The 27,842-nt window shown below is 43.0% G+C and overlaps 1 protein-coding gene across 1 annotated transcript in view; it reads left to right on the top strand.

The window, feature by feature from the left end:
• CNTNAP2 (contactin associated protein 2) overlaps positions 1 to 27,842 on the top strand; it is a 1,241,930-nt gene that overhangs the window by 712,299 nt on the left and 501,789 nt on the right. Inside the window, exon 13 of the mRNA XM_061587450.1 lies at positions 25,733 to 25,933. Coding sequence (XP_061443434.1) covers positions 25,733 to 25,933 — 201 coding nt within the window. The remainder of the gene's footprint in view (positions 1 to 25,732; positions 25,934 to 27,842) is intronic.

Here is a 27,842-nt window from a genome sequence, read left to right as displayed (position 1 = left end):
CCAGATTGCTGACAAGGACCAAGCGGTCCGAGCATATAACACCTGTTCTGGCCAGCTTGCACTGGTTGCCAATATGTTTCCGGGCTAGATTCAAAGTGTTGGTATTAACCTATAAAGCCTTATACGGTGCGGGACCACGATACCTTGCGGAACGCCTCTTCCGATATGAACCGGCCCGTGCACTACGTTCTGCTACGAAGGCCCTCCTCCGGGTTCCAACTCACAGGGAGGCCCGGAGGGTGATGACAAGATCTAGGGCCTTCTCAGTGGTGGCCCCCGAACTATGGAACAGTCTCCCTGAGGAAGTACGCCTGGCGCCGACTCTGCTTTCCTTCCGGCGCCAGGTCAAAACCTTCCTATTCTCTGAAGCATTTTAAGTTACATTGATCTAATTTTAAAAATGTTTATTGTATTGTTGATTGTATTTTAATATTATTTTGTTATTCATTGTATTTTTATACTATTTTATGTTCACCGCCCAGAGAGCTATCGCTAGTCGGGCGGTATATAAATTTAATAAATAAAATAAATAAATAAAAATAAGAAGTTCAGAGAAAAAGTGCTGCTACAGAGACTTTGCCTTTTATCTAGTAAAGGTAAAGGTGTCCCTGCACTTATAGTGCGAGTCATTTCCGACTCTTAGGGTGACATCTTGCGACGTTTACTAGGCAGGCCGTATATATGGGGTGGGATTGCCAGTTCCTTCCCTGGCCTTTCGTTACCCCCCAGCGTATGCCGGGTGCTCATTTTACCGACCACGGATGGATGGAAGGCTAAGTGGACCTCGACCCCTTTTACCGGAGATTCGACTTCCTCCTTTCGTTGGAATCAAACTCTGGCCATGAGCAGAGCTTCAGCTGCGTTACCACCACTTACCACTCTGCGCCATGTATCAAGTATTCTTTGCTGAAAGCACATCTTTGCTCATGATCTCATGTATCCACCAGGACCTAGACTCTCAAGTTATAGCAGTAGATCCTAGTGAGATGTCCAGAGCACAGTCTTGTCCTGTTTTGTTGGATGAGCTTCAGTTGGTTCAACTCGAGGACGTGGACAAGGTGCTTGGACAGGTACATGCAACCACTTCGGTACTGGATCCTTGCCCCTCCTGGCTGATAAAAACTAGCAGGAATGGAACAGGTAGCTGGGCCAAGGAAGTGATAAATGCCTCTTTACGAGAGGGAATGGTCCCGGGCTGTCTGAAAGAGGCAGTGGTGAGACCACTCCTGAAAAAGCCTTCCTTGGACCCAGACAATTTTAACAGCTACAGGCCAGTGGCGAATGTTCCATTCCTGGGCAAGGTCTTGGAACGGGTGGTTGCTGGCCAGCTCCAGGCGCTATTGGATGAAACTGATTATCTAGATCCATTTCAATCAGGTTTTAGGCCCAGTTTTGGCACTGAGACAGCCTTGGTCGCCCTGTACGATGACCTATGTCGGGAAAGAGACAGAGGGAGTGTAACTCTGTTGATTCTCCTTGATCTCTCAACGGCTTTTGATACCATCGACCATGGTATCCTTCTGGAGAGGCTCGCGGAGTTGGGAGTTGGAGGTACTGCTTGGCAGTGGTTCCGCTCCTACTTGGCGGGTCGTCTCCAGAAGGTAGTGCTTGGGGAACATTGCTCGACACCGCGGGCTCTCCAATATGGGGTCCCGCAGGGGTCAGTTTTGTCCCCCCTGCTTTTTAATATCTACATGAAGCCGTTGGGAGAGGTCATCAGGAGTTTTGGAGCGCATTGTCATCAGTATGCTGATGACACGCAGCTCTACTTCTCCTTTTCATCTTCTTCAGGTGAGGCTGTCGATTTGCTGAACCGTTGCCTGGCCACGACAATGGACTGGATGAGAGTTAACAAACTGAAGCTCAATCCAGACAAGACTGAGATGCTGTTGGTGGACGGGTTCTCTGATCGGATGGTGGATATATACCCTGTCCTGGATGGGGTTACACTCCCCCTAAAGGACCGGGTTCGTAGTCTGGGAGTCTTTTTAGACTCTTCCCTCTCACTTGAGGCTCAAGTAGCCTCGGTGGTTAGGAATGCGTTTTACCAACTTCGGTTGGTAGCCCAGCTACGTCCCTATTTGAGTAAAGAGGACCTTACATCAGTGGTACATGCTCTGGTAACCTCACGTTTGGATTACTGTAATGCGCTTTACGTAGGGCTACCTTTGAAGACAGTTCGGAAGCTACAACTAGTGCAAAATGCGGCGGCCAGATTGCTGACAAGGACCAAGCGGTCCGAGCATATAACACCTGTTCTGGCCAGCTTGCACTGGTTGCCAATATGTTTCCGGGCTAGATTCAAAGTGTTGGTATTAACCTATAAAGCCTTATACGGTGCGGGACCACGATACCTTGTGGAACGCCTCTTCCGATATGAACCGGCCCGTGCACTACATTCTGCTACGAAGGCCCTCCTCCGGGTTCCAACTCACAGGGAGGCCCGGAGGGTGATGACAAGATCTAGGGCCTTCTCAGTGGTGGCCCCTGAACTATGGAACAGTCTCCCCGAGGAACTACGCCTGGCACCGACTCTGCTCTCCTTCCGGCGCCAGGTCAAAACCTTCCTATTCTCTGAAGCATTTTAAGTTACACTGATTTACTTTTTAAAATGTTTATTGTATTGGATTGATGATTGTATTTTAGTATTATTTTGTTATTTATTGTATTTTTATGCTATTTTATGTTCACCGTCCAGAGAGCTATTGCTAGTCGGGCGGTATATAAATTTAATAAATAAATAAATAAATAGTATGATGAAGCACAGGTTACTCTCCTGAACCGACATACTTCAGGGGCAAAGCTTTCCCTAGGCTCTTTCAAGCTGTATGTGCTGGTTGCATGTTTGACTGAACTCCATTTAAAAAAATCCCTTCAAATATAAAAGCATGTTAGGGAGAAGAGATGACTCCCATTTTCTCCCTATCATGCAATTTTTCCCTACATGTAGAGGATTTTTGTTGGGAGGTTTTCAGTGGGTACTGTGGGCAGGGTGATTTAAATATAAAACTTCCCACCAGCAATGGTATAGTCCAGGAACAATTTTACTACTTCATTTTTTTAATCATATAAACTGGCTCTTAGTCATGATGGAAGTGGCTGTGTAGAGCCAATTGTGATTACTTGATTGTGATGAGGCCCCATGTAGCTCTATTGAAAGGGGCTGGATGCTCATGCAGCAGCAAGATGCCCAATCCATATCATACACATGCTAGGATTTTAGCCTACACTAGATCCCTGCCTGTCTATGAAGCTGACAGCCAGCTTCCTGCTTGTTGATGTGAGAGATATAATAGAGGTAAAGATACCTGCATACTTCCTGTTGTGTGTTTGAGCAATCAGGCACATGTCCTCTGCTACTTCAAACCTTTGTGCCTGATCAGCCCCAATCAGTTGAGGATCATAATTTTAACGTTCCCCAAACAAACAGAATCATATGAACCTGTAGTGTCAGTTAACTTTCACAAAAGATGGAAACAAAATACTTCTCCCTACATCTCTTCAGAGATCCCCTGCTCCCTGAGAACAATGACCTGATAGTGGTTAATTGCTAAATATATAATATTTTTCTTCTGTGAAATTTACTTTGTGTTTGAAATAGGTCTTCTGAGCATTAAGCTAATCAGCAACCTCCAGACACCCACAGAATTTCATCTCATTAGAAGAGATACCTTGGGTCCCCTGTGGAGGATCCATCTGCTTGGTTTTGCTTATTTTTAAATGTATGACTGGAGCCAATTACACTATATTGGTTCTTTTCCACACATGACTTCAGTTGGCTCCTAACATATTGCAGCGAGTATTTATTATTTGGCTGAACAAACAATGGGGGGGGGAGAAGAAAAATGAGAAAAAGAATGTGAGATGTTAAAAAACTTAAATGTTGGGTTTCTCCACAGCTTTTTCATTTTTGATAGAGCCTGTCTGTCCAAGATTCAGAACAGAAGCTTCAGTGCCCTTTATTTTCTGGCTATAATGACAATGAATAGTTATGAAGCTTTTTTTTCTCACAAATAACATCTATGTATTTACCCAAAGGCTATGCTTGTTTTCCCACTTTTTCTTTATTGCCACATGTTTGGCTGAAAATAAAGGATTGATTATGTCTAGAGGTACAATGTCAATTGATGAATTGATCCAATCCAGTAATTAAATTTCTCAAGCTCAGTTAAAATCTTGGGCCTGAGTAATCAGGCATTGCCCCCGTGGCATCTCCCAAGCCTCTTCCATTTGTAAGCCTCTCTGCTGGTGCCGCCATCTTGTATGCAGATACTTTCCTTCTGGCCCTGCTATTTCCAAGTTTGCATGTGTCCCTGATCACATATTGCATGCTGCCATGTGTGTGTCTACACATGTGGACTACACAAGTGTGATGTTTTGAGATTGTTGAACCAAAGTCATGGTACATCATGAGGAGGTTGCATTTTATTCTTAATTACTTGAATTGTTTAGGGGAATTAGCACAAACCATTGGGTCCCAAATTGGGTTCAAAAGAAAGTTGTTTATTATTCCAAAATGGTATTAAAGTAAATAATAGTTGTGCAGACTGAAACACCAAAATGCAATATTTACCAGACAGTAAAATAATTTAGTTTTAAGTAGAATTGTACACAGACTTCACAAAAGCACTTTATGATAGAGTTAAATACAGACAGAGGTGGTGAATCTTATTGTTGCCAAAAGGAGTTAGGGGTATGCTCAAGGTGCCCATCAGACTGGACACTTGGGTAACACTGCTATCATATAAAACCAGTCCTGGTCCTATTCCACAGGCACCTAACAACCTGCCACCTCCCCCAGTTCTCAAAACTGTGCTGCAGCTGTCTAGACCCCAAGTATGGCTGAGACAATGACCAGTTCTGGATGCACCTCTCATGCAAACTCCATCAAGAACGGAGGAGATGTAAGGACAAACATCCCAGGCCAGGCCACCATCACTGCCCAAGAGAGACCTGAGAACTGAGGAAGGGAGGTATCAGTGACACTGCTCTCTAAGCTGCCTGCTCCTCAAGCCTGGCCATCTAGCAAAGAATAATCTGGGCCAGAGATGGGAGAAAGAAGAGGAAGGTTGGCTAGTCTCTGCCAGACATTCCCAATGCAACTGCCATGCCTCCTGCTGCCTTTTCCATTCCTGCTCAGCAATAAAAATTCATTTTGGGCACAGACCAAGGCTGTGGATACACTAGCTGCTTCAAAAGCAGGCAGAATGGTTTTCTGGCTGCATTTTGATGCAACTCTGCCTTCTGTTAGCCACACCTATCTTCCCCACTGCTGACTTCAGACCTTTCAGGACCACTCACAGCAAAGTGTTGGACCAATCACTGTCTCTGCCTGAGCCTGGAGCAAAGCATTTTCATTGGCCACACCTGGAAGGCAAACAGGTTGATCAGTTGTGAAATTTGCCTGAAGCTGAATTTTTAATACACTCAAGCTGATCCAACCAGCTTTTGGGAGTAAAAAGGTAGTGGAGTTTGACTAGCATCATGTACCCCTGTTTTCAGAAAAGAGAAAAAAGTGTCTAACCTTACTCAGCTGTTTAAGTCTTAAAACCTCCAGCCTTTGCAGCAAGTCTGGCAAGGGCAACCAAAGTGTGTTTACACAGGCTCCTTGTTTTTAACATCCTCAACTACTGTCTGGCACATCTGCTTTGCTAAGCGAATTTAGTGCTCATGCAAATGCCATATGGCTTCACTAGAGATTCACCACACGCACAGTACAAGCAGCAACAGCACAGGCTTATACAGACCTTTGCCTTTCATCTATTATTATTAATTGCTGGAAGTACAGTGTGTGTTATATTATATAGTTATATATAATACATAGTTATATATAATAGTTGTATGGGACAGCCTGGATTTTAAAGAATTTCTTGATTTGGGAGCTTCACGAAGACATCCTCTTCATTTCTCTTTTTCCACCCTTAATTTGTATCATATAATTCAGATTAAGAATTTCAACAAGTTTTCAGTATGAGGCAAAAACTCCAATAGAATTCTGCTTCCCTTCATTTCTATGCAGGAAACAGATGCAAGAAGATAGGACAAGAAGCCAATAATTATCTCTTCTAACCTGTTAAGCAGAGCACAGAAAAACAGGTGAGAAAAGAGGCAGGTGAGCAAGGAAGTAACAGCCCAGAGAGTACTATTTTGGGGAAAGGAAACAGGAAACATTTTGCAAAAAGGGGGAAAGAGACCCTTTCTACATCTTCCCTTTTAGTTCCTCCTGTCCACTTTCTGAGAGATTATTCCCACCCTTACAAACAATCACAAGGTTCTTCTGAAGCCATTTGCTAAGGTGGGTTCACATGGGTTTACAGCAGGAGTCCTCTTATAGATCGGTAACAAGAAGCACAGAGCAAAAATATATGATAAATGTAGTCCAAGAAAATGGAAAGTGTAGTCCAGGTGTTAGGCAAATCCCAACTTTCTTCACACATACAGCAATGGAGTCTGAACTGGCAATGACTAAGAGAGACCTTGGGGTTAGGATTGCCAGGTCTCTGGTTTTTGCCCAGAGACTCTGGATTTTTGGGGGTCCTTGTGATGTTTTGGGGGTCCTATATTAATGTATATATGGTAAGTGTTGGTTGTTTAGAAGATACATGGTAAGTGGAGTGAAAGAGGAGGGGGAGTGAATGGGCAGTAGAATGCTAGATGATTGGCTGAGTGTTTAAAATGGCTGAACGTATAAAAGGAAGAGAGACAGTGGAATCTGGGAGGTGGTGATGGTGGATGAGGTGAACTGAGCGGGTTGTTTGGTGGGTTTGAGAGAGTGGTTTGTCAGGAGAGCGTGGAGAAGGAGGGGGGTGGAGTTTGGATTAGTATTGAGTAAAACCATATGCTTATGTGCCTTAAGACGAAATCTTGTTAATCTTGTTAGCTTTGTTATCTTTAATAAATACTTAATTTGGTTTACCAAAGGCCTGATCCTTGGCTGGGGTTTCACAGACCAGAAGGGAGGGTAAGGTAATGACCAAGGCTGAAGGGGAACTGTAACAAATGGTGGCAGCGGTGAAGAGAATAACAATACCAGTATTCAGAGTCTCTGGGAATACTAGTATTAGGACGTGACTGGTGGCTGCCTAGCAGGGGGATCTGTTGAGATCTGTGCTAGAGCGGGGAGAGAAACAATAAAAAGGACAGTCCAGACTGGTGGAGTCCCTGGTGGTGCCTAGTGACAGGCAGTAGCCACGCGCAGGTAGGAACCTGACAGGGAGAGCCAGGGAAGGGCGTCACATGTGGTGGCAGTAGCGGTGGGATACGAACAACAGAGAATCCAGATACGAACCAAAGAGAGTCCCAAAGACACGTGGTGACAAAGGAGACTACGTCACAGGTGTTAGCTGTAGCAGTGAGATACGAATACTAGAGAATCCCTACCAGTGGTGTGGCAAACAGAAATAACAAAACAAGATTACTTGTGAGAGTGACTGGCAAAGAGTGTGTGGCAAAGACTGAGTGAACTCAAACACCATGGCTGAATATATAAAAATGATAAGAGAGGAGCTGGTGGAGAAGTGCATAACATTCAATTTACCTCATGAGGGTAAAGGGGTAGATGAATTGAGGGTAGCACTTATAGGATTTGCAATTGCCCAGCAAAAACAACCTGTCAGGGAAGAGATCCCAGAAGGATACTTAAGCAATCCCGCTTATATAGAGTATTTGAGAGAGAAGTTGAGGAGGGAGACTGAGGAAAAAGATAAGCAGAGGGAGTTGGAAGCTGAGAGATTGAGGATGGAAGCTGATAGGAAAGATAAACAGTGAGAGTTAGAAATTGAGAAGTTGAAGATGGAAACTGAGAGATTGAGGATGGAAGGTGCAGAGAAGGAAAAACAGCGGGAGTTGGAATTTGAGAGAATGAGAGTGGATGCGGAATTACAGGTAGAAAAGTTAAAATTTGAAAGAGAGAAGTTTCATTCTGATGAGACAAGGAAAGACAGAGATGGAGCAAAAATAAAAATTACTCCAAAGGACTTTGGTGTCTATGAGCCTGGTCAAGATCCTCAAATTTATCTCACAACCTTTGAAAAGGCAGCTCAGTTGTGGGGGCTACCTGAAGATAAATACATGCAGTATTTATCAACCCTGATTAAAGGGGAATTGGCTGAGGTATACCAATATTTCCCCTCAGACAGGCCCGTCACCTATGCTGAATTCAAAGAAGCAGTGTTTAAAAGATTCAGACTGGGGCCTGATTATTTTAGAAAGCTTTTCAGAAACTGCCAGATACAGACAGGGAGGTCTTTCGTGGAGCTGGGGGCAAAACTGATGGACATATTTGGGAAATGGCTGACAAGTGCAAAAGCTCAGTCTGTGGAGGAGGTGAAAAACCTCATGATATTGGATCAATTATACCATCAGTTACCACCAGAAATAAGGCTCCTGGTCAAAGACCATTCCCCTACATCAGTGCAGGAGGCCGCAGAGATGGCGGATCACTTTGCCTCCAACAGAACTGGCTGGGTGGGGAAAACATCAAGAGATTTTAACCCAGACCATATAATGCTGGCAGAAGGGATGTGGTACCACAGCGAGTGAGTCCTCCAGTAAAATCTGAAGGGCACAGGACACCCCAGAGTGGATCTGTGTACCCTAAAAGTGAGGAGAAATTATGCTACAAATGTGGTAGACCGGGGCACCTACGTTTTCAATGTGAGGTTGCCAACCCCATTAGTAATCCTGCTCAGACAAGGGCAGTGAAAACAGAGCCCAAGGCTTTAGAAACAGCGAAAAAGGTTCAGTTCTGCCAGATAAACTGGACAGAAGTAACAGACCTTGATTCAAGTCTGAGAGAGGAAGTGAGTGTACAAGGGGCAAATTATTGGGCATTGCTTGATACTGGTGCCGCTCAGACATTACTGAGGCCAGATTTAATAAAATCTGAGGTAATATTACCTCAGGAAACTGTGACTATCTAAGGAGTGAGGGGTCAACCACAAAGTTTGCCTGTGGCCCTGGTGGAAATGACTTGTAGAGGCTGAGAGGGCCGATATAAAGTAGGCATTAATGCCCAGCAACAAGAACCAGTAATACTGGGAAGAGATGTAATGGGAGCCCAAGGAAAGATATATGTGGTGACCAGACAGCAACTTGGCAGAGAAAAAGAAGCCATGTTAAGGGGGGTTGAAGGAAACAGGGTGGAATCTCTTAACCAGCCTCAGGTCACCATAGCAACCACTAGCAGGCCTGCTGAAGGAGACAAACTGTATCAAGTGGTCTGTGATAAGAAAGAAGCAGAGCAATGCAGGGAAGAGCTGCATAAAGACATAAGTTTGAAGCAGATAAAGGAACAAGCTCTGACCCAACAGATTCCTTTCACTGACAAACTGAGGAATCAAGTTGTGTGTGAGAATGGGATTTTATATAGGCTGTGGATGCCTGCTGAAAGAAAGGATGAATGTGAACCAGTGAAGCAATTGATAGTACCTAGCAAATACAGAACCAGATTGCTAGAGGTAGCCCACGATGTCCCATGTGCAGGACATCTGGGAATAAAAAAGACCAAGAGGAGATTGGCTGCACACTATTATTGGCCAAACATCTCCAAAGATGTAAAACAACATTGTCTATCTTGTGGTATCTGCCAAAAGGTGGGAAAAAGTGGAGTAAAGACTAAGGCACCCTTAAAGCCCCTTCCTATAATTGGACAACCCTTTTATAGAGTGGGAATAGATTTGGTGGGCCCTTTTTCCAAACCCACAAGGCATGGCAAGAAATATCTATTGGTGGCGGTGGATTTTGCCACCAGGTACCCAGACGCAGAAGCACTAAGATCTGTAGAAGCCCCTGTAGTGGCAGAGGCTTTATTAAAAATCTTTATGAGGCTGGGTTTCCCTCATGAAGTGCTGATGGATCAAGGCAGTGTATTCATGGGAGAAGTGATGCAAAGTATGTGGAAATGTTGTGGTCTAAAACATCTAAAGACCACTACTTACCATCCCGCCACTAATGGGTTAACAGAGAGATTCAATGGCGTTTTGAAGGGCATGATCAGAAGCTATGTTCAAGATCACCCACAAGACTGGGATGAACGTTTGGGATGCTTCTTATTTGCATACAGAGAAGTCCCTCAGGAGTCAACAGGCTTCTCACCCTTTGAACTCATGTTCACTAGAAAAGTGAGGGGACCTTTGGAACTATTAAAAAATTCATGGGAAGGAACCCTGGGAGAGTACAAAACATCTGTAGTAGATTTTGTATTGGAATTCCTCAATAAATTAACATCAATGATGGAGGTGGTGAAGAAGAATTTGAGTCAAGCACAGGAGAAGCAACGTTACTGGTATGACAGAACAGCCAGGGAACGTGTGTATGATGTGGGAGATATGGTTATGGCGTTCATACCCAGGAAACATGACAAATTACAGGCTAACTGGGAAGGACCATATACCATCAGAGAAAGGCTTGACACAGTGACGTATGTAATCACCACAGACCAACTGGACAAAAGCAAAGTGGTTCATGTAAATATGTCGAAGCCTTACCATACCAGGGATGCACAGGTGTTGCAAGTTACCTTATTCCCTGAGGGAAGTGGGCCTGAACTTCCAGATTTGGTACAGGAAAGCAAAGACAAAGGAGGGGTAGATCAAGTGGAATGGTCAGAGGAGGTGAAGGAGGAAGTAAAAGAAGAGATTCTGAGAGTTTTGAAAACCTATAGGAATCTCTTTAGCAACAAACCTGGCCGAACCAGTATAGTTATACATTCCATTGATACTGGAGATCATGCGCCAATCAGATCTGTTCCGTACCGTGTGAATGGGAAAGTTTTGAATGAGATCAAAAAGGAGGTGGAAGATATGCTGGAATTAGGAGTGATCAGGGAATCCATCAGTCCCTGGGCCTCAAGTATTGTCCTGGTTCCGAAAAAAGATGGAACGACAAGGTTTTGCATTGATTATTGGCTAATCAATAAAATTACTGTCCCAGATGCGTATCCTATGCCTAGGGTAGACGCAATGTTAGAGTTATTGGGGGCAGCAACCATTATCTCTACACTAGATCTCTGTAAAGGATTTTGGCAAATGGAACTAAACGAGCAATCCAGAGCCAAAACTGCCTTCAGTACACCAGATGGGTTATATGAGTTTGTGACCTTACCCATGGGACTAAGGAACTCACCAAGTTCATTTCAGAGGCTAATCAATACTGTGTTGCGAGGCATGTCAGATTTTGCAGTGGCCTATATCGATGACGTGGCCATTTTTAGCAAGTCGGTGCCTGAGCATGTCCAACACCTGACAACAGTATTGGAGGCCTTAAGAAAAGCAGGCCTCACAATAAAAGCTAAGAAATGCCAGTTTGGACTAAAGGAAGTAATCTATTTAGGACATAAGGTGGGGAGTGGGAAAATCACCCCCTTATGGAGCAAGGTGGAGGCAATACAAGCGTGGCCGATCCCCTTAACCAAAAAACAAGTAAGGGCATTTCTGGGTGTGGCTGGATTTTATAGGAAGTTTGTGAGAAACTTTGGGGAAATAGCAACCCCCTTGCATGAATTAACAAAGAAGAAGTGTTCTGAGCGTGTGGTATGGACGGATGAATGTCAGAAGGCTTTTGATCTACTGAAGCAAGCCTTGTGCCAAGGACCCATATTAATAGCACAAGACTATGAGAAACCATTCATCGTGGCTACAGATGCGTCGGACCTGGCACTGGGAGTCGTCTTGCTACAGGAGAGAGAAGGCACCAGACATCCAGTGGCATACCTGAGTCGCAAGCTGACGCCGAGGGAGAAAAACTATTCGTCGGTCCAGAAGGAGTGCCTAGCGGTCGTGTGGGGACTGAACAAGTTGCGCCCATACGTGTGGGGACGAAGATTTACAGTGACTACGGATCATCGGGCCTTGTTATGGTTGCAGACTATGAAAAACCATAACACTATGCTGCAGAGGTGGTCCTGGGCCCTACAGGACTATCAAGTGGACTTCCAGTTCATCAAAGGCAAGGACAATGTACTGGCCGATGGACTTTCCAGGCAAGTGGCTGGGACTGCAGTGACGTGACCAGACAGAGGAACAAAGAAAGACATTTTCCCCATAGAGACTTTTATTTGTTAACGCGACGTATAAATCCTGGAACAGGAATAATACTCTGCTGTTGTTTAAGGGGGGGGGAATGTGATGTTCCTATATTAATGTATACATGGTAAGTGGAGTGAAAGAGGGGGAGTGAATGGGCAGTAGAATGCGAGATGATTGGCTGAATGTTTAAAATGGCTGAATGTATAAAAGGAAGAGTGAGAGTGGAATCTGGGGGGGAGAAGAGAACTGAGTGGGTTGCTTGGTGGGGTTTAGAGAGTTGTTTGCCAGGACGGAGGTGGAGAAGGAGGGGGGTGGAGTTCGGATTAGTATTGAGTAAAACCATATGCTTATGTGCCTTAAGAAGAAATCTTGTTAATCTTGTTAGCTTTGTTATCTTTAATAAATACTTAATTTGGTTTACCAAAGGCCTGATCCTTGGCTGGGGTTTCACAGACCAGAAGGGAGGGTAAGGTAATGACCAAGGCTGAAGGGAAACTGTAACAAATGGTGGCAGCGGTGAAGAGAATAACAATACCAGTATTCAGAGTCTCTGGGAATACTAGTATTAGGACGTGACTGGTGGCTGCCTAGCAGGGGGATCTGTTGAGATCTGTGCTAGAGCGGGGAGAGAAACAATAAAAAGAACAGTCCGGACTGGTGGAGTCCCTGGTGGTGCCTAGTGACAGGCAGTAGCCACGCGCAGGTAGGAACCTGACAGGGAGAGCCAGGGAAGGGCGTCACAGTCCTCTCTGGGTCTCTGGATGAGTCACAAGTCTCTGGACTCTCAGCTTTCATTTTTTTAAATTAAATTTCTAGCTGGTCTGGTTCACAAGATATACACCAAAATATCAGCCGCTGCCACCCGCTACTTCTGTTAATTGAGCTCATAGGTGGCTGCTCTAACCCCATCCTTTCAGGTTTGTAGCCAATAAGTGACGTCAGGTTTATGATTGATAGGGGATTTATTGACCTCCAGTAAGTAGCTAGAACCCATTACAAGGCCAGAAAATTGTTGTTTTTTTCCTGCTTGTCTGAAAATCTCAAACAGATTAAGTTTTTAGCTTTCAGCAGTAGCAAAAGTCTTTTTTCTTTCTTGTGTGCAGGAGTCAAACAGGTTCACATTTTCCTGGGCTGTTGAAGAGGGTGGTGTTTTGAAACACTTCCCAATATGAAGCTTTAATCCTATGCTTACTTTTCTGGGAGTAAAGCTGCAATGCTAATCCCACATACCGGGAGTAATCCCCATTGAATTCAATGGAATTTATTTTTGAGTAGACATGGTTAGGATTGTGCTGTACATTAATGGAGCTTTTGAGTGAACATAGCGAAGGATTGTATTATTGTTGTAAATCTTTCTCTCTTCCTCCAATCCTATTGTTTAAAGCAATTAGGCAGGGTTTATTTAGGTATCACTACTTTTGTAGGAAAACAATACTGATCTTTTTTTTAAAAAAAAAATCAAAGACCAACTGGTTTTGACAATAAACTGTTATATAGGGTATATGTATTTAAATCCCCAGTGTGTGTGTATGTTGAGTCTTTCCAATATCCCTGTGAGGTAGGGTTGCCAAATGGAAACCAAGGCAGCTCACAACAAGAAATAAATCCCTTTAAAATACAATGGCCATAAAAACAAGTATAAACAGTTGCAAAACATCTTAAAGTTAGATTACTGTAATGCGCTGTATGTTTGCCTGCTCTTGAGGTTGGTTCAGAAGCTGCAGCTGGTGCAAAATGTGGTGGCGACACTGTTCACTGGGGCAGGATATCGCCAGCATGTCACCCGCTGCTGAAAGAATTATCCTGAGTTTGGATAATTGGTCAGTTGCCTGCTTTGGATGGGGTCATACTCCATTTGAAAGAGCAAGTCTGTAGTCTGGGGGTGCTCCTGGATCCATCTTTGCCACTAGAGACCCAGGTGACCTCAGTGACTAGAAGCACCTTTTATTAGCTTTGGCTGGTAAAACAGCTGTAGCCATTTCTGGACCACGATAGCTTGACCACTGTTGTCTATGCATTGGTAACCTCCAGGCTGGATTACTGTAATGTACTCTGTGTGGAGCTGTCCTTGAGGTTGATCTGGAAGCTGCAGCTGGTGCAAAATATGGTGGTGAGACTGCTCACTGTGGCAGGATATTGCCAACATGTCACCCGGCTGCTGAAAGAATTGCACTGGTTGCCCATTAGCTACCAGACTAAATTCAAGATTATGGTTTTGGTGTACAAAGCTTGGGACCAGGATACCTGAAAAATCTTCTTACCCCTTATATACCCAGTCAGTCATGACACTCTGCAGGTGAGGGCCTCCTGCAGATACAGTCTCACCAGGAGGTCCATTCCACACAACATAGGAAGCAGACCTTTAGTGGGTCACCGACCCTTTGGAATTCCCTCCCCTTAAATATTAGACAGGCGCCATCTCTATTATCTTTTCAGCGCCTATTGAAGACATTCCTCTTTCAACAAGCCTTTTAAGTTGAGACCTTATCCCAGTTTGCATCTGTGTTGGAATTGCTTTTAATATGTTTTTAGACCTTTTTTAAAAAAATGTTTTTAAAGATGTTTTGTTTTAATATATTTTAAAGTCTGTTTTTATGATGTTTTAAAGTGTTTTTAGTGCTTTTGTTTGCTGCCCTGGGCTCCTACTGGGAGGAAGGGCAGGATATAAATCAAATTATTATTATTATTATTATTATTATTATTATTATTATTTCTCATAGTTTATTTAAATTGCAGGGCCAAAGGCCAACACAAAATTAATTAATATATCATGTACAACAAACTTACCATGTTAAAATTTATAATTGAGTTTAAAATAAATTCTATAAAGGAAAATTTAAAACATCATAAGGCAATGAGAATCTATGCTGATTGTACAGCGTCTAAAATTTAAAACTAAGACAGACTTGAACGGCAGCTGTTCTATAAGGTTCTAATAATAATAATAATAATAATAACAATAATAATAATAATAATAAATAAAGTGGTGCGATTCTGAATTTTAGCTTGGGTGAGTGAAGTTCCTTATCACTTGAGGTTGCAGTTCAGTGCATGCTTCCCTGTTCGAGTAAGTCCCATTGAATACATTGGGACTTGCTTCTGAATAAACAAACATAGGATTGCGCTATAAATATCTTTACACGTTATGTAAATAATAAACATCTTTGACAGTCATGCTTATAGAAATATTTATTCATACTATGTCCCAATAAGTATCTGATTTCACACTATGATTGTACATTATTATTTCCTCTACATTTTAAGTGTGCCCTTGCTTGGGGTGGTCATGGCCTGAACCTGGCCTGGTAGCAAATCAGCAACCAGTGCAGATTTCAGAGCAGAGGTATTGTAATGAGGACTAAAATATTAGCGATTTTTAATCTTTGATTCACCTTAGTGAACCAGAGTTTGGAAAAATCTGCAAAGATTCCTGGGAAAACAGCCTTTCTGTGACCTCTGGTTAACTACATATCTTGAAAGCCTGAGGATACAGACTTTCTGACTCTTATGAAGAGTTTGGGGGATGTTGCCCAGTAAGTAACAGGCACTTCTTTCAAACAAATAAATAGTCTGCATAATGTTTATGATAATCTAAACCTTTAGGATGAGACAAGATAGCTCCTTTTAAACAAAGAAATAGTCTGCATAATGTTTATGATAATCTTAACCTTTAAAACAGGATAGTGATTATCTGAAATATCAGGAATTCAAAGGTGGGAGATTGCAGTCATTATCTCAGAATTCATCAAGGAATGGTTTCTGGACAAAACCAGATTCCTTGACTGATTATCCTAAATTCTTTCATTGTTATTTGTCACATCCGCAGCCTCCTGGTCACAATTACATTGGGGTTAGTTCAGTTAGAAAAGGTATAAAACATGAGGGGTTTTGAGGGGTCAGCAGTTCCTCTTCTGGAGGGCTCCAACAGCTGCCTTTCTTACCAGTGTTCCCTAGCATCTTTGGGACAATTTGCAGAACTTCAGAGCTAAGGATTTGGGTGAGATATTTCAAATCTAGCGCTGGTTACATGAGGGTGAAGCCTTGGCTCATTGAGCTAGATATGGAAGTCTCTCTCTCAGCTTTAGACTTGCAGCAACTCTCCAGGAAAGGTATATGCAACTTCTAGGCTCCTCTCTTTCCTTTTTCTTTCTGTGTGGGTGAGCTCAACTCTGAAAGTGTTCACAGGGTTAGTCTCTTTGCTTTAGTCTATCTAGTGTTGCTGAATGAATGAATAATAGTTAAACGCTGCTCATTGTTAATTGTAATCGTATATGCAATATTTTTCCTTGTTCTCTTAATAAAACCACTCTTTATTTTACTCTCTGTGTATGTATCATTAAGCTAAAGGTAGATGTATACACACTTTAGGGGTGACATGCAGGTAACTCCAGCAAAAGGTCCTGCTGCACTTGCAATAGGGGAACTTGCATTTCTAGTGAGCTATACTCATGAGGAAGTCCAAGGTCCATTCATAACCGTATTATGTGCTGATAGGGTCTCGCTCATGTCAGCAATTGTGCCACAGCGTTCTGCACTAACTGCAGCCCACGGGTCAGGTTTTGCTGCATGGAGACTTCTGTGACCTTGGCTGACTGGTTGCCAAGAATTTTTAGTTTTTGTTTAGGAATCCCAACTGGTTGTGGGGTGCTGAGTTTTCTACCTTACTCATAGGAATTGTTGTGGTTGGTATGGTATTGTATTTAGGAAATCATCATTGTCTTTTCTTTTTCTATTTCTATTTGCATGTCATTTACCTTTAACCTCACTCCCTTACATCCATAGAAGCAACAAAAGTGCCCCCTTAAACCCACTGAAGATGCACCTTGTTGTTTGCATGAGGGCTTGTTTCTTGCCCAATAGTGGTAAAAGAGAATTCACATCCTGCAATTGTTGTTGTTCCCAAGCTGCTACCTATGAAGGTAGACCAAACCATATGTGTTTTCTCTCTGTTGATTTTTACTCATTGGAATTGGGTTGGCTGTCAAGGTGAGTTTATAGCAGCCCACAGGGTAAGCAGGAAAGGTAGAGAATCTTCTTACTCTTACTCATTTCTCAAACCTCTTTCTGAAGTGAATGGTCAAATCTGTAAAGAAGCTTGGAGCAGCCATGTTAAAAGGCAAGGGCAAGGCTTTAAAAGTGTTTAGACAAATTCATGAAGGATACATCTATCACTAAATTCTAATATATGGAACCTCCAGGTTCAGAGACAGTATGCCACTAAATGTCAGTTACTGAAGAGCAACAGTGGAGAGAGCTGTTGCTTTCATGTCCTGCCTGTGGGCTCTGCAGAGGCATCTGGTTGGCCTCCATAGGAGAAAAAAATGGGGGCAGCATCAAAGACAAGAATGCAAAATAAGAAAGAAAGAAAGGTGAGGCCCCCAAATAGTACTGGAAAAAAATGAAATGTAATAAAATAGCAAAGTACCCAACATGTTTTGGTGAAGACCTTCTTCAGGAGTATTAGATCACAGCTATCCTAGTAAGACTGTGTGAAACAGCAGAACTGAAGGAAAGCACAGTCTGGTCAGTCGGAGGAGTTAGGCATACATAAGGTATATCTGTGTGGAGTTTTTATTTGTTTTGTATTATTAGAATCTGCTGTAAGCTGCTTTGAGGATCATTTGATTGGAAGGAGGAGTATAAATCTTCAAAATAAGTTGCTCTGAAACTTTTTTGGGAGTAGAAATTATATAAATAAATAAATGGAGGGACTGTGTAGTGTTGACAAGAAGGAAGAAGAGCTTTCAACAATTTGAGACTGTTGGCCAAGGAGTGTAGATGTGTAAGACTGGGAGTCTGACAGGACTCTTCATACCTTGGAAGGACAGATAGAAAGAAGAATCCATCCAGTTGTGGTTTCTAGTTGAGTTTGTCTCATCTCATTTTTTGTGGGGAGGGGGTGTCATCCAAATTTGGAGGAGCATTTCTGACCAACCTTCACAACAAAAAGGAAGGAAAGAAGATGGCTTTGCCATTGGCTTTGGTGGGTGGCATGACAGGAAGAGTAGAGCTCTGGTTGCTGCTGTTGCCATTCTTCTCCCACCCCCAGCACATCTGGGAAGGATGCTAGTGCATGTGGGCACACTTTGCTAACACCCTAGTAAGGAAGGATGATAGACAGAAGTTCATTGTTGTTGCTGATAAGCTGACTACAACCAAAAAGGATAGAAACCCAACTTAAACAGCCTCTTAAAAACTCAAATGGGCTCAGTAATATATCTATTAGAACATCTAAAGTATTAAATGTAATTTTAATATATAACAGCTAGCAACCATAAGAGAGCCAGTGTGGTGTAGTGATTAAGGTGTTTGACTACAACCTGGAAGACCAGGGTTCGAATCCCCACACAGCCGTGAAGCTCCCTGGGTGACTTTGGGCCAATCACTGCCTCTCAGCCTCATGAAAACCCTATTCATAGGGTCGCCATAAATCGGAATCGACTTGAAGGCAGTATATTTACATTTTAGCAACCATAAAACATTATTAAAAACCATCATATATGGCAATAAAATATCCTTAATACATTCCTTTCATTCAAATCTTGTACTAGATCTTTCCCAAATGCGTTCCAACCTGTAAAGATCTTCTTCAGTGAGTCCTTTCGATTTTTGGTAGCTGGATGTTCCTGAGATACTTTGGCATTCTTAGATCTTGTAAATAATAAATCTGACATACTGATGAATGAATAGTAAGAATTCTTGATGATGCAGGCCTCTCAAATTCAATAGAATTGAATTGGCTGATAAAATAAGTAATTCTATTGAATTTGAGAGATCTGAATCATCAAGGATTCTTACTATTCATTCATCAGTCCAAATTAAAAGACTGAGCAAGATATACATTGCACAATATGTGGTGTAGGTCAGATCTGCAGGACTTGATGAGCTGCATACTAGAGTATTGAAGGAATTGGCTGAAGAACTCTCAGAACCGCTGTCTGTGAAATTGTGGAGGATGGGTGAAGTGACGGATGACTGGAGGAAGGTTAATGTTGTCGCTATCTTCAAGAAGGGCAAAAAGGAGGCACCTGGGAACTACAGACCAGTCAGTCTGACATCAATCTCTGGGAAAATTCTGGAGCAGATTATAAAGCGGTCAGTCTGTAAACTGGAAAACAATGCAGTGATTACTAAGAGCTAACATGGATTTATCAAGAACAAATCCTGCCAGACTAATCTTATCTCATTGTTTGATTGGATAACCTCTCTCAAACACTGTGGGAATGCTGTGGACATAATATATCTTGACATCAGCAAATCTTTTGACAAAATGCCACATGATATTCTGATTAGCAAACTAGCTGAATGGAACAACTATCAGGTGGATCCACAGTTGGCTCCAGAATCGTACTCAAAGAGTGCTTATCAGTGGTTCCTTCTCAAACTGGGGGGAAGTAACTAGTGAGGTATCACAGGGCTCGGTCTGGGCCCAGTACTCTTCAACATATTTATTATTGACTTGGATGAGGAGGTGCAGGGAGTGTTTATCAAATTTACAGATGATACAAAATTGGGTGGGATAGCTAATACCTTGGAAGACTGAAGCAACATTCAAAGGGATCTTGATAGGCTGGAGTATTGAGCTGAAAATAACAGAATGAAATTTAACAGGGATTAGTGCAAAGTTCTACGCCTAGGAAAAAGAAACCAATACACAGTTACAAGATGGGGAATACTTGGCTCAGCAATACTACGTGCGAGAAGGATCTTGGGATTGTTATTGATCACAAACTGAATTTGAGCCAACAGTGTAATGTGGCTGCAAAAAAGGTAAATGCTTTTTTAGGCTGCATTAACAGAAGCATAGTTTCCAAATCATGTGAAGTATTAGTTCCCCTCTATTTGGCATTAGTTAGGCCTCATCTTGAGTGCTGTGTCCAGTTCCGGACACCACACTTTAAGAAGGATGCAGACAAACTGGAATGGGTTCAAAGGAGGGCAACAAGAACAATCAGGGGACTGAAAACAAGGCCCCATGAGGAGAGTCTGAAAGAACTGGGCATGTTTAGCCTGGAGAAGAGAAGACTGAGGGGAGATATGAAAGCATTCTTCAAGTACATGAAAGGTTGTCACATAGAGGAGGGCTGGGATCTCTTCTTGATCATCCCAGAGTGCAGGACACGGAATAATGGGCTCAGATTTCGGCTGAACATTAGGAAAAACCACCTAACTGTCAGAGCAGTACAACAATGGAATCAATTACCTAGGGAAGTGTTGGGCTCTCCAATACTGGAGGCATTCAGGAGGCAGCTGGAGAGCCACCTGTCAAGTATGCTTTAAATTGGATTCCTGCATTGAGCAAGGGGTTGGACTCAATGGCCTTATAAGCCCCTTCTATCTCTATGACTCTGTGATTTTAAGAGATGGTTGGTAGAAATTATGTACACATGCAGAGGTGAGAAGAAGTAGAAGTGCTCAAATTTTGATGGCTACAGGCAGAGAGCAATATGGCTGTGAGGATGGATGGGGGATGGTCTGGCCAAGTGAGGAGAAGAGACAACAGATATTTTAGGGCTGTATCTCTTCTGGGCCACTCCCACCCCCAGATGTTAGGATTTGGATTGCTTTTTGAGCCAACATTCCAACCTTGTGGTGCTGCTATTGAACACTAGGTTGGTCCTTAATAAGTCATTTCCCATCCATAACCTGATGACAAGCCAACCCAAGACATGAGTAGGCAAGCTAGGGAGGCCTGATCTGACTGAACTCCGCCCTCCTAGGTACTCAGTGCATCCTCAATATAAGCTGGAGGACTGGGGGTGGGTAGGTGGGTACAGTCATCCATAAACATTTTGTCTCGCCAGGAAACTGGTGTGCTTGGGACCAGATTCAAAAGTCTATTCCTAGTGCAGGATCAGAGAGAAAGAAAAGGGATTCTCATGTTCAATTGTTCATGTTCATATTCATGTTCAGTTGCAACAATCTTGTATTCAGTTGTCTTGCTGTCTGACCAAGTTGAGGTGGTCTCAGAATTAGTGTTGGAGAGTCTCCAGATAGGTCTACTGGTGGGTTCAACGTTTAGACCACAGCCATCTTGTAAGGGTCAGCTAAGGACTTCATGGCCTCCATGACAACCATGGGGTTTGTCTCAATAATCAATACATTGCTGCCCTGGGCTCCTGCTGGCAGAAAGGGCGAGATACACTTCTAATCAATCAATCAATCAATCAATCAAGTCACACTTTCAATCTGGTATTTGCCATAGAGTGGGTGGTGAATGGGCTGGTATTAGTTGCTGGGTTTTTTTCCCCTTTTAAATTAAATCTTATTTTAAATTGTCATGGGCAGACCAATTTCTGGTGAGATTGGATTGACAGTGGCAGTTCTGCTGTGATTTGGGCCTATTAAGATGGTCAGCCCCTGGAGATTTATGGGATTTGAGGGATTCCTGAAGGCTCTGGGGGATTTTTCCAGTTGGCAAATGCGGTGTTCCTGTCAAAGCACCGGCTTCACTGTGTAATGATGGGATGGAAAGGGTCATCAGCACAATTGCTCCTAAAGGCCCTCTCTGGTATTGCAGAGCTCAGGCTATACTCTGTTTTTTAGGGAAACTTCAAGATATGAAGATGGTGGCTTGAATGTGTGGTATAAGTCTGATAGTAAAGCAGAGCAAGCACTGGTGAGAGCAGTGGGGCCTTTAGCATGGTAGTACTAGAACGGCCACTTTACCACCACTGCATCCTCAATTAGTCACCTGACAATTATTCTGAGTGGTAAATGAGCTAGTAACATCTGGCCCAAAGTGAAGGAAGCAGAACTATCAAAGGCCTGCTGTGTCTAGTTTGTAAGACACTTTTGTGGGTAAAGTTGCTCACTGTGACACTGAATCTGATTTGACTCTTAATACATATAATACACCAGGCTACACCAGCAGGATGTAAATAATAACTGAGTTTATTTCTTAGTTTCTTTTACACAGTTCTCAGTCCAGCATCTATCATGGAACTGCTCCCTGAAAGCACAGGCTTAGAGCATGCTCAGTTTCAACCTTTCTAAAGAAAACACTTTTGCCTTTTGGCCACTAGGTGGCAGTATATCCTTCAGGAGGTGTTTAGAGTCTGCTCATGTTATTTGGTATAAGTTTCAGTAACTACAGCTGGATGATGTGGCCTACACTGACCGGCCATGTGTAGTCTCTCAACCCTTGTCCATCATGGCTTGTTAGACCTAGTTGAAGGGGATTGACCAGATAGGGCAGAATGCTTAGCTGGGGAAGGAGATTGTGCCAGTCACCTTAAAGGAGGTAACAGCAGTGCATCCCGTTCTTAACAGGCACTCCGTAGACCTGAAGGCCAATGATAAGTGCTGCCCAGTCACAAACATCCCTTTTTGGGGCAAGGTTATCAAAAGGGTGGTGGCTGTTCAGCTTCAGATGTTCTTGGTGGATCTATTTCAATCTGACTTCAAGCCTACATTTGGCACTGAAATTGCTTTGGTTGTTTTGGTTGATGATCTTTGTCAAGAGAGGGGTGGGGGGATGTGGTTGTGCTTCATTTCTCTATGACCTTTGGTACCACTTAGCACGGTGTCCTTCAGGATCAGTTCTGTGGATTGGTATTTGGATGCACAGTAATCTGGTGGTTCCATTCTAACCTGCAGGGCCATTTACAAAGCAGCACTGAAGGGTTTCTGCTTCAGCCCATGGCACACGTTTCCATCTTAACCCGCATGCACTTTAACATCCACATGAAGCCACTGGGAGTGATCACCAGAGATTTGGGTTCAGTGTCCCCAATATGCAAATGACACCCAGCTCTATTTCTCTTTGTCCTCAGAATGAGATGAAGCTATGCAAATACTGGACCCTTTGCCTTGAGACAGTAATGAGGGGAATAAGGGCCAATAAATTGATACTGAATCCTAAGAAGATGGAGGTGCTATGGGTTGGGGGTTCTTGAGTTCAGAAACTCATTAGATTGCTCATCCTGAATGGGGTGATGCATTTCCCTTGAAGAAACAGATGGGTAGCTTGGTGGCACTCTTTGATCCAGCTCTGTCACTGGCAGAATAGTGTCAAAGGTCAATAAGAGTGCTAATTACCAACTCTAGATGGTTCATCAGCTATAGACATTCCTAGACAGAAATAATCCTGCCATGGTAATCCACACTCTGGTAACTTCCAGGTAGGATTTTTGTAGTGCACTCTAGATGGTGCTACCTTTGAAGATGGTTCAGAAGTTATAACTAGCACAGAATCAGTGGTGCTGGTGGCTCCCTGTCAATGGGGCAGTGGACTCCATTCTGGGTTTTAGGCCAAACTGTCAAGGAGCTCTCCAAAGTGCCGAATCTATTTGGGGAATAGGTTTCAGCAGCTTGGACAGCTCCTTAAAACTTCGGCCTATAACCCAGAGGGGATTCCACTGCACCACAGACATAGAGCCGCTAGCTGCCACTGCACAGAATGCAGCTGAGTTTCCATCAGTTCAGACTCAAACAGCACTGATTTCAAAAGATTGCACTGATTCTGGCCACATCCACAAAAGGCATTCCTTCCATTTGAAACAGGCATGGCTTCCCCTAAAGAATCCTGGGAAGTATCGTTTGTGAAGGGTGCTGAGACTTATTATTTATTTATTTATTGAATTTATATCCTGCCCTTCCTCCCAAAGGAGCCCAGAGTGGCAAACATAAACAAAACACTTAAACAACAGCCCCCCCCCAAAAAGCGTACTAAAAACTGTTCAACACATTCTAACACACAGTTATCTTTGAGTTGTCAGGAAAACATGCTGCCAAGTATCTTAGAGGAAAAGTGGGATATAAAGGTAACAAATAAGTCTGTGTATGTGAAATGAAAAAGGGGGGTTGGAGGGAATCGCACTGACATACTTATTTATTCCCTTTACTTAAAGAGAGAGCATCACCCACCCTTGTTCATAACCAGGGGGTAGGGGAGGGCTGGGAAAAACCCCCGGTGGAGGGAGATGCAGAAAGGGGGGGCTGCTCACTCACCCCCACCCTACTCCAGTGGAGACCCCACTGAGGGCAGAAGACCACTGCGCTCTCACTCTCCCCCCAGGACACAGGAGGGGCTCAGCAGAACGGACGGCCTTTCCCCCCTGGGATAGACTGCTTTTGCCCATGGTGGGTCCACTTATTAGTAGACTCCTATTCCCCTGACAGAGCTCCAGTGGCCAGAGTGGTTTAATAGCTCCTCTTCCCAGAGAATTCTGGGAATTGGAGCCCTGTGAGGGGAACAATTCTCAGAACCCTTCACAGACTACACTTCCCAGGACTCTTTGGGGGAAGCCATGACTGTTTAAAGTGGAATAAATGTCTGGTGTTTATGTGGCCTCTGACCAGCATTGGGATCCACTAGCTGGGCCCGATCCACTCACATTCCGTTGAAATGGAATGCAATTCCATCCCAACTTGCTTTTTTTCCATAAATGTCTGCTTTGTTCCAGTTTGATATGAAACCAGGAAGCAGAAGTATTCATTTGACTGCATGAGAAGAGCTTCCGGGGGAATGGAGGGTAGGGAGCCCAGGCCATCCTCTCTCTCCTGTTCCAGGCTTACAGCTGGCTCTGCGAGGCTTTCTGTGGCAGCACAGAGTCTCCTGAATCCCGATTCCCACCTGCCACTTTCATGGCCCTGGAAAGGGCAGAGGCCCCAGTAGCCTTGGCTAGAGAGGCAATTCTACTCCACAGGCTATCTAGCTTCCCTACCTGTCATCTGAGGAGTCTGCAGAGAGGCTAGTGAGACCATGCAGCTTTTCTCCCCCCACCCCTTTGTAGCTTTTTTTGTTTTTGAGGAGGAAGGAGGGTTGATACTAGAGATTAACAGGGGATCCCATAGTGTCTCCATAATGTGATTGAGATGCTCTAGGATTCCCTGTTAATTTATGTAGCAGTAACCCTTTAATATTGTTCAATTTTTTAAAAATCTAGTGTCTGATAATAAAGCAGAAATCCAATGCCTTCAGGTTAAATCCGCAAAGACAATGGATGGGTGGATTAAAAAAAATCCAGAGATTTGGGGGGAATTTTTGCCCTTCCCTAATTCTGACAGATCTTTACTAGTTGCCTGTACACCAGGCAGAATCAGCACTGATGCTGAAAGATCTGCATTCGTTGCCCATGTGCTACTAAGACCAATTCAAGGTGTAAATTTTATCTTAAACAGCAATAGATCCAAATAATTGAAGTATTAATCTGCCGGTGAATTAAGATCTGTGGGAGAGTCCCTTCACTCAGTAGAGGGATGAAAAGTACACTGTGCACTTCAATTATGGAATGCCCTTCCCTCTGAGGTGCAACTGGCACCAATGTTTACTTTTTGGTGCCATTTGAAGGCACACCTTGTTGCCCAGGCCGTCTCTGCGGCTGATGTAACTGAGGCCAGCTGCAAGTTAATGAACTATATGTCTGTTATGTGATTAGTTTTGTTTCATTTTTGTCAGGTTTACTCATATTTTAACAATTTGACGATGTGATTGCTGTTTTGTTTTATGTTATAACCCACCCTGGGATCATTAATTGATGAAGGGCAGGCTAGAAATTGAAATAATAATCCTATCTACCTCCCCAGCCTCTCCAAATACTCTAATAGTCTCCATAATATTTGTTTAGACAAATGCTACTTTTTCAAATATAACAGAAAAATCTTGATAATTATGCAGTACCTCTTGTTATGGCCTCAGGATTTTTCTTTCCAGTGGCTGCAAACTACCCTTTTGATTTGTTTTTTCTTTCTTTTTCTTTCAGAGGACAAAGTATGGACTACTGTGAATCATGACTTGCAGGAACACTCCCCCGTGGTAAGCAAGAGGCCTGAGAAGCACACTTTGCTACAGCTTAATTACAGTGCCACCATGGATCAGATCTCAGCCATCACCAGTAGCGCCGAGTATTGTGAGCAGTTCATTTCCTATGTCTGTAAACTGTCGAGGCTCCTGAACACCCCAGGTAAGCTACATGTTAAATGCTGTTGCTATCCTTAACCATGTTTCTGGTTTTGCCATGGAGCCCAGGAATGTCATTTTCTAAACAAATTTCCTGGTTTAGCACTTGGACTAAATCAATTCCAAAGTACTTTTTGGTGTCAGGCTTACTGGTGTCTCTATTAATCTACCCCACTTAGAACGCAGAGTATCTGAAAACAAAACATCCCTCTGTATATTACCATCACTTTGAGATGTTGCTATATGGTGTTGCTGATAAAGGATTTATTTAGTATCGGATGTTTCATGCTGTCATTTCTATAAGAAATTCAAAAGAGTGAATAGAAAAAGGAGTCCTTTCCATCCACACATCCAACTTTTGTAAGAATTTTTTATTTTTCTCTTTACTGTTGCCTGATTTCTAAAATGATTTCTAAAAAGAGAGGCATATTCAAGCATTTTCTTAGAAACCACAGCCACTGATCTGGAATTCTTATTCATCATTGCAGATGGATGAGAGGAGCTCACTGTAGTTACTCAGTGGGGTAGGAAAGGCATTATGCCTATACTCAGAAGTGTATTGCTATGACTTAAGAGCCTTTTATATGCTCCAGAGGTGAATCCTGCTATTGAAAACAAGGTCCTGGGCTGATTTAGAGTGCCTTTGGATGTGATGCAAAAGCAGGGAGAAAATGAGCTATGTGTTCCTCAGACTTCCTGTTCCTCTTCATCTCCTGGTTCACACTTTTGGCAACCTCCATTCGAACACCTGTAAGAGCATAAATTGCTATGAGCAGTCATGCAAGTTTCATATGCATAAATGTGTCCAGAACATGCACATTTTATTCTTAAATGTCAGTCTGCATGGAAGAAATTGCACTACAACCTGTTTTGCATATTTCCTTCCTCACTGGAAAGTTGGTGTGGTGTCTGGCTGCTGCTTGACTATGAAACACAGAATTGTGCTCTGAAGAAATGTACCCACTTCAGTCTAATGCCTCAGGGAGACTTAAGGCCATGTGCTAACAAACTTGCAATCACAGAATGGTAAAGGGGCGAGTGGAACGAAAGACCTCACTTTACTCAGGTAGTCAAAGTTTACAGATAATCAAAAGCAATTTGATTTAAGTCTTAAGTAGCAATGCTTTTCTTGACTTGTTAATTCTAGAGCGGTGAGGGTTTTCAAAGAACCTGTTGATGTTTACAGAGAAAATCCCTATTACATTCTACTGTGTCTTATTTGAACTACATCTGTTTTAGGCCTGGAGCATGGACATTCTCAGGGAATTAGATGTATTGTTATATCCCACACCCCCTACAAACACAAACACACACACACTTTGCTTCCAAAAGAGGAAGAAAGGGAAACATACCAAAGCAGATCATTTTAATACCCACTGTGACAAAGGATCCTATTACATTGTTTACATAATGCCAGTGGCAGGCTAGTCTGCAGACTCTGCACACATCCTACAACAGTGATTTATGCAAAAGAAAAGCAAAAGCTGGTTACATTTCTTCTTCTGTAAACAACTAGTTTTTCAGCTTGGGTGGCCTGTCCCCCTCATGTGTTTACTTTTTGGGAATTTTGCTTTATAATACATAATGCTATGTTTGATATGTTTCTTATCTCAGAAGAATTGGTGTGGCTTCTATTCAATACAGGGATTTTACAAAGAAATCACACTGGGCTGGCAGGAAAAAAAACTGGATAAAAACACAAGTATGTTTTTTGTTGCTTTTGTAGGACATATCCTGCTCAGATATTAGCATTCAACTAAGCCAAACTACTTGCCTCTTCTTCTGTGCTTGGCTTCACACACACAAGCACCTATGGGCTGTTGGTTTTGTTTGTTTGTTTTCATACAAGCATATGCAGTTACACGATGGCAGTCAGGATTGGTGGTGTCCACTAAGTTGACACAGAAAAGTTG

Source organism: Rhineura floridana, chromosome 10, assembly GCF_030035675.1.
Source record: "Rhineura floridana isolate rRhiFlo1 chromosome 10, rRhiFlo1.hap2, whole genome shotgun sequence".
Classification (NCBI taxonomy): Eukaryota; Metazoa; Chordata; class Lepidosauria; order Squamata; family Rhineuridae; genus Rhineura; species Rhineura floridana.
Note: the sequence above shows the minus strand (reverse complement) of the source record. Positions and strands in the feature narration are given on the sequence as shown.